The sequence below is a fragment of the Zingiber officinale genome, chromosome 5B, assembly GCF_018446385.1.
Source record: "Zingiber officinale cultivar Zhangliang chromosome 5B, Zo_v1.1, whole genome shotgun sequence".
Lineage (NCBI taxonomy): Eukaryota > Viridiplantae > Streptophyta > Magnoliopsida > Zingiberales > Zingiberaceae > Zingiber > Zingiber officinale.
Window position 1 is genome coordinate 119,984,030 of NC_055995.1, and position 6,534 is coordinate 119,990,563.

The following is a 6,534-nucleotide window of genomic DNA, read 5'->3' on the forward strand; positions in this document are numbered from 1 at the left end:
AGTTTTACATCAACTCTTAGTCTCTTACATAATATACAATACTGCAGAAACTATACATATGAAATCTGAAATCTAACGGACAAAGGAGTTAAGCTCTAGACTCTAGTCTATTCATTTCCACTGTGCTGATCCCTCCAAGGCTCCAACTCTTGCATAATATACGTTACTACAGAAACTGCAGCCAAATAAACATGAACGTCACTCACATATATTGTAATATGCACGGAATTTTTATGAGAGAGAGCGTAGAACAGAGCAAAAAAAAGAGGTTCAGAATTTTGAGGAATCAACGATGAACAAAGAACAGTTTAATAGCAAATGTTTCTGTCAATATAGAAGCAATAAGAAATAGGTCTACATCTCATTTTGCAACCCACTTGATGACTAACAAAATAAAACACTCTCCATGCAAAAGCTATTAGCCATTTAGCCTATTAAGTTAACCACAACCAATTGATCTTATTGAACACTTAAGATTCTCATTTAAACTATATAACAGGCTGCAATACTAATACTTACAATATGTGATTGAAATGATATTGTTAGAGTTTACCAAGAGTCCAAGATACTAGAACTCGAGAGTCTTTCCATTGTCCCACTTAATACTCGACTGATTCTCCATAACCTGATAAAGTAACATTGAGAACATTTAATCTAACTTGCAAGAGAAAAAAACTAGAAGTTTAGGAAAGATTAGTCTACCTTTCTTCCATAGGTGAGCTTCATTTCCTGGTTGGCACAGAAGTCTGCGACTGCGACGGTCGACGAGTCGATACAAGAGGAGGCAATTGGATTCTACGAGATTGCATTTGTTGAAAATATTGTAATATTTGCTCATTTTCAATTGTAGAAAAAAATGTCTTTTTCAATGTATACAACTAGACTGTCATTCATCCATTCATCTCCCATTCTATTGCGTAAATCAGTCTTCACAGTCTTCATAGTCTTCATTGTAGAAAAAACTCGTTCAACCGAAGCAGTTGCAACTGGTAAAACTAATGCCAACTCTATCATACGATAAACCAATGGGAACACCAAATGTTTTTCAGTCGCAACCAATTTCTGAGCAAGAATTCCCAAGTCATCAATTGAAGAAAAGTAAGGATCATCCCGCAGATTATAAAAGTAACTCATAAGTTGTTGTTCCAAAAATAAATAATTAGTACCACAAAAGTCCTCGGGATAAAAATCAGCAAGATGGATGAGTTTGTGAACATCAAATTGAGAGAAAGAATTTCTTGGATGAAGACATGATATGCAACCAAGTAAATCCGTACTAACTTCTGAAAACCGATTATTCATCTCTTGTATAATTAAATCAACAACCTAGCATTCAAATTTGCAACCATGATAACATTAATACTCAATGAAATCTCTTTAACAAAAAAAAAGATTTTTAGAAATAATACCTGACAAAAAATCTCCACACGATAATGATGAAAATTGGTGATGAGTTGCCCTCTACGCCTACCATGTCCACGAGTTAGCATGTTGTCCTCCATATCAAGTATTGGAATCATATTCAATTCAGAAAATGTGTTAACTTGTTCCAAAATTATCTGCCATCCATCTTCCCTGAAGTCTTGTAGTCGACATTTCACACTTCTAACCAAGGACATGGCTTGAACAATATTTTGATCCCCTTGTTGTAGGGAAAGTGATAACTCATTTGTAATTCCCAATATATACTTCATCAAATGTAACACAAAAACAAATTGATAACTCTCCATCTTCTCAATTAAACCTGCGGCAACACCTTTATTCACAGAAAAAGAGGCATCATCATGTATATTTCCTAACACTTCTATCACTGAAGACCACATAGAGCATAAACGAAGTAATGTTAAGTAGTGTGATCCCCAACGAGTATCTCCAGGTCTTGCTAAACTAGTTTCTTGATTTTTTCCTTTTCCACTAGTAATTTCTCCACTTTCCAATTCAACAATTATCTTATCATGTTGAATCTTTCTAAGTTGATCTCTCCTCTTACAAGATGCTCCAGATATATTCACAATCATGGTTATATACCCAAAAAATTTACTCATAGTAAAATTGTCATGGGCAATAGCAACAAGAACTAATTGGAGCTGATGAGAGAAACAATGAACATACATTGCAAATGGATTTTCTTGTAGTATCAGGGATTTCAATCCATTAAATTCGCCACGCATATTTGAAGCTCCATCATATCCTTGGCCTCTCAATCTAGATAATGATAAACCATGTTGCACAAATAAAGTATCAATAGCCATTTTCAAAGAATGAGAACTAATGTCAGGCACATGCACAACCGCAAGAAATCGTTCAATCACACATCCTTCTTTATTCACATACCTCAAAACAATTCCCATATGCACCTTCACTGAACTGTCCCGAGCCTCATCAACCATCAAAGAAAAGAATTTATCTCCAATATCATTGATTATAGCAAGTGTGATCTCTGAAGCACAAGCACGTGTTAAATCCTTTTGAATTTTTGGGGAAGTCAATTGATTGTTTGCAGGAGCATTTTGTTTTATAACTTTAGAAACCTCTTCATTTCGTTGACTATACCATTCAAGCAACTCAAGAAAATTACCTCTATTTGAAGAACTAGCTAGTTGACTCATCGTGTCCTTGAAAAGGTAACCCCTGCTTCAATAAAAAGCGTGTCACATCCAACATTGCTGTTAAACGAGTGCGATAATCAATTTCCATATCGCGACTATGTACTCGTAAAATATTCTCCACACTATGCCTTTGATCTTGAAAAGCCTCAAATTGTATTCTAGCTTCATTGTGACAGCTATTCACAGTCCCCATATGACGATTGAATCTTTCTAATGCCCTTTTCCAATTGTTGTATCCATCTTTTATAAAGGCATTATCTACATTTTCTTTATTTAACGGTTTGAAAAGATAACACCAAAAGCAAAATGCAGCATCTTTTGATATGCTATACTCTAGCCATGTATATTTTTTATACCAAGTTCCTTGAAAACTTCTTTCTTGATTACCAAAAGTTGTTTTCGGATACACATGACCATTTGGTTGACAAGGCCCTCGGAGCACATACTCTCTTCGAGCTTGATCTTGAATAGCAATATCAAAGTCTTCAATTGGTTTTCGTAATCCCGGATCACTAACAATATCATTCAAATTTAATTCTACACGGGATTGATTTTCCACTTGTTCAATAACATTCGGCTCATTAGAGGAGCTAGAGCCGGAAGGCCCGGAACTATGAGTTCGTTTAAAAAATCTCTCCATATCCTATACAAATAAATAACTAAAAATAAATTATGTAATGAAAAAATATATGTTGAACTAAAACTTTAATATACTACTACTACAAATGCAATAGAAAACTAAACTTTAATAAATTATATAATGGAAAAATGTACAAATGTAATTCTGTATATTAAAACTAAAACTTTAATAAACTAAAACATTAATAAACGTTAATAAATTATGTAATGGAAAAAATGTACAAATACAATTCTGTACATTAAAACTAAAACTTTCATAAACTAAAACTTTAATAAACGTTAATAAATTACATAATGGAAAAATGTACAAATGCAATTCTATACATTTTACAAAAAAAAAAATCAAATAATAATGGAAAACTACCAAGTACCCAAAAATGGTATTATGTACATTTTCAAAAAAAATCAAACTATATAAAAAAAAATAAAACACAACAAATCTAAATTCAAAGTTCAAACCTTATGGAGAAATGACGTTGGAGCTTGGAGCCTTAGAGATCCAGTTGCCGGTTGGAGAATGGAGACTACTGCCACCGCAGCGCCGCCGCCGCTTGCCGCTTGGTTGTTCGCGAGCGAGACTGCAGCCTGCAGGTTCGCGAGACCGCGACTCCACCGAGGCTCAGTCGCTCAGAAGCACCGACTACCGCACTTAGAGACTTGGTTGGAGGATTGGAGCCTTAGACTCTAGAGCCTTGGAGTTGGAGGAGAGTTGGAGTGGGAGAGGAAGAGATTAGGGATTTAGGCCTTTAGGGTTTCCGTCGCCGTTCTGTGAAGTAGCAGCGAAGAGGCAAATCAGCATCGAATTATAGAAAATAAAAGAAGATGTCGTGTTTAATGTTTTCACTTTTTTATAATTATTTTATTTATTTAACGTGGGCCCACTTACCACCAAGTTATGTATTATTTAATTAAAAAAATTAAGGAAGTAAGGGGGCGTTTGGTTTAGGGGAATAAGAGTAGGGAATGGGAATGAGAATCATTGATTGTCATTGTTAATGTTTGGATTATAGGAATAAGAATACAAATAAAGGAATGAATCCTTGAAATTGGGTAATAACTCATTCCCATGTACCTCCCCTTTAATGAGTTATTACCTTATTTTCATCAATCAAAATATTCCCTTATTCCAAAAATACCCTTGACCTAAAACTTAAATTTTCTCCCTTAATATCAAATATCAAAATATATTTATTTATTTTTTCTTTCATATCACTTCTCTCTCCTTGTTCTCTCTCATCATATTTTCTCTCTGATCATTTTACCACACACTTTCTCTCTCCTTAATCTCTCCTATCACACTCTCTTTCCTCTTTTTTTCTCATTACACTTTATCTCTTATCATACTTTCTCTCTCCTCAATCTCTTCCATCGCACTCTCTTCCTTCTTTTTTCTCAGCATACTTTCTCTCTCATCATACTTTCTCTCTCCTCAATCTCTACCATCACACTCTCTTTTCTCTTTTTTTTTCATCACACTTTCGCTCTCATCACACTTTCTCTCTCCTCAATCTCTCTTGTCACACTCCCTCCTTTTTTTTCCTCAACATACTTTCTCTCTCATCATACTTTCTCTTTCCTCAATTTCTCACATCACACTCATTATTCTCTTTTTTTTCATCATACTTTCTCTCTCATCATATTTTCTCTCTCACCATACTTTCTCTCTCCTCAATCTCTCTCATCACGCTCTCTCTCCTCATTTTTTCTCATTATATTTTCTCTCTCTTCATCCTCTCCCATCATACTTTCTCTCACATTATATTTTCTCTCTCATCTTCTCTCATCATGCTCTCTTCTATCACACTCTCTTTTCTCATTCTCTCTCATCACACTTTCTCTCTCTTTATTTTTTCTCATCACACTTTCTCTCTCATCATACTTTCTCTCTTATCATTCTCTTTCATCATATTTTTCTCTCTCATTCATCTTTCTCTCTCATCTAATTTTTTCTTTTATTTTCCTTTAAGGGTAAAAAAGGAAATTTTGATTTATTCCGATAGAAAATATGCAACTAACCAAACATTACTTTTAAGAGTGATATCCATGTTCATACACATTCCCATTCCACACTACAATGATTCTCATTCCGATTCCTATTCCTAGGAAAGAACCAAACGCCCCCTAAGAATATGATGAAAAAAATGCCTTGTTCTCCTGCACCTCAGCACCTGCATGACGCTGACGCGGACGCACCACACAAACGCGACAAACGCACAGTGGCGAAGGCAGCGTCCAGGTGGGGGAGGCTGAAGCCTCCTCTCATCGTCTTGCGTCGCTCTGAAATTTTCTTATCGTCCGACGATATCAATGGACGGCAGCGGTATGAATTTTCAGAGATAATGCAATTATAACTTCTCATAAGGGAGGAGGCTATGATTTGTAACCATCACCTTTTATTGTTGAATTTCTTAATACGTAAACCGAGAGATCTTTGAATATTATCTAGTTCCTATTGGAATTCTAACTTCCTGTAAAGCAAATCCGACTTCTTTGGATGTTTGCCTATATGCAACCGACTACTTTCCTCTTCGAAATTTTAAAAGAGCCACGTATGATATTTCTTGACCAAGTTTGTTATCCACGTATTATAAATTTTGACTAATCAATATTTCTAACCCCTGGATCAATCATAATATTGTATCTCCATGCCCACGGCCTACAGCGCTGCGTTGTCGTTGGCATGGAGAGCATGGTATCGGAAGGCTGGAAGACATCCCTCTCGATGGTGGTGATGTTGCCGCCGATTTAACTGTTCCTTCACCTCCGGCGCCGCCCAGGCATTCGTTAAAAACGACTGCGCCGTGCAGAGTCTGTTGATTCCGCCGCCAATCACGACACAGTCCGCTGAGACACTCGGGGTCGCTCGCGACGTTGCATCATACGATTCAGGAAGGCGTCCTGCAACCGGAGGCCATCGACGGCGATAGGCGGGAACGGCGGCGACCATCGGGATGCCTTTTGTGTGCTTGTTTAATGGGCCGAATTTACGCTCGAGATGGGCCTCATTCAGTTAGGATAATATATGTAATGATCCAACAAGGTGCAAAAGAACAAAAGGGCACTTTTCAGGCCCAATCCATAGTCCAGTCGATCCATAATTAGTGCAGATCCTCTAGTCAAAATCTTATGGACAAGAGAGACCTTATTATAAGTTCTTGGTAGGTGAGTTGGACCTCACATTTTTAACAGATGGAGTATAGTCCATCCTATTAATGAATTGACAAGAGTTCAAGATTAGTCTAGGGATTCTAAATTAGAGAATCCCTGCTCATCCAAAAGATCGTCA

At 36.5% G+C, this 6,534-nt stretch overlaps 1 protein-coding gene across 1 annotated transcript; it reads right to left on the reverse strand.

Moving 5' to 3' along the window:
- Nucleotides 1–568: 568 nt before the first annotated feature.
- On the reverse strand, nucleotides 569–6,195 carry LOC121986988. The gene is made up of 6 exons (XM_042540908.1): nucleotides 5,909–6,195; nucleotides 2,579–2,631; nucleotides 1,410–2,440; nucleotides 877–1,062; nucleotides 703–795; nucleotides 569–625 (listed from the first exon to the last, which is right to left on the reverse strand). The coding sequence occupies exons 1-6, from the start codon at nucleotides 6,193–6,195 to the stop codon at nucleotides 569–571; spliced, it is 1,707 nt and encodes a 568-aa protein (XP_042396842.1).
- Between the last annotated feature and the right edge of the window lie 339 nt (nucleotides 6,196–6,534).

Excerpts from the sequence above, each read along its gene's own strand:
- LOC121986988 (XM_042540908.1), bottom strand. The coding sequence starts at position 6,195 with ATGGTCGCCGCCGTTCCCGCCTATCGCCGTCGATGGCCTCCGGTTGCA. Across the intron at positions 2,632-5,908 it reads GCCAACGACAACGCAGCGCT|GGGTTACCTTTTCAAGGACA; the intron begins GTAGGCCGTGGG and ends TTATTGAAGCAG. Across the intron at positions 796-876 it reads GGATGAATGACAGTCTAGTT|AATCCAATTGCCTCCTCTTG; the intron begins GTATACATTGAA and ends GCAATCTCGTAG.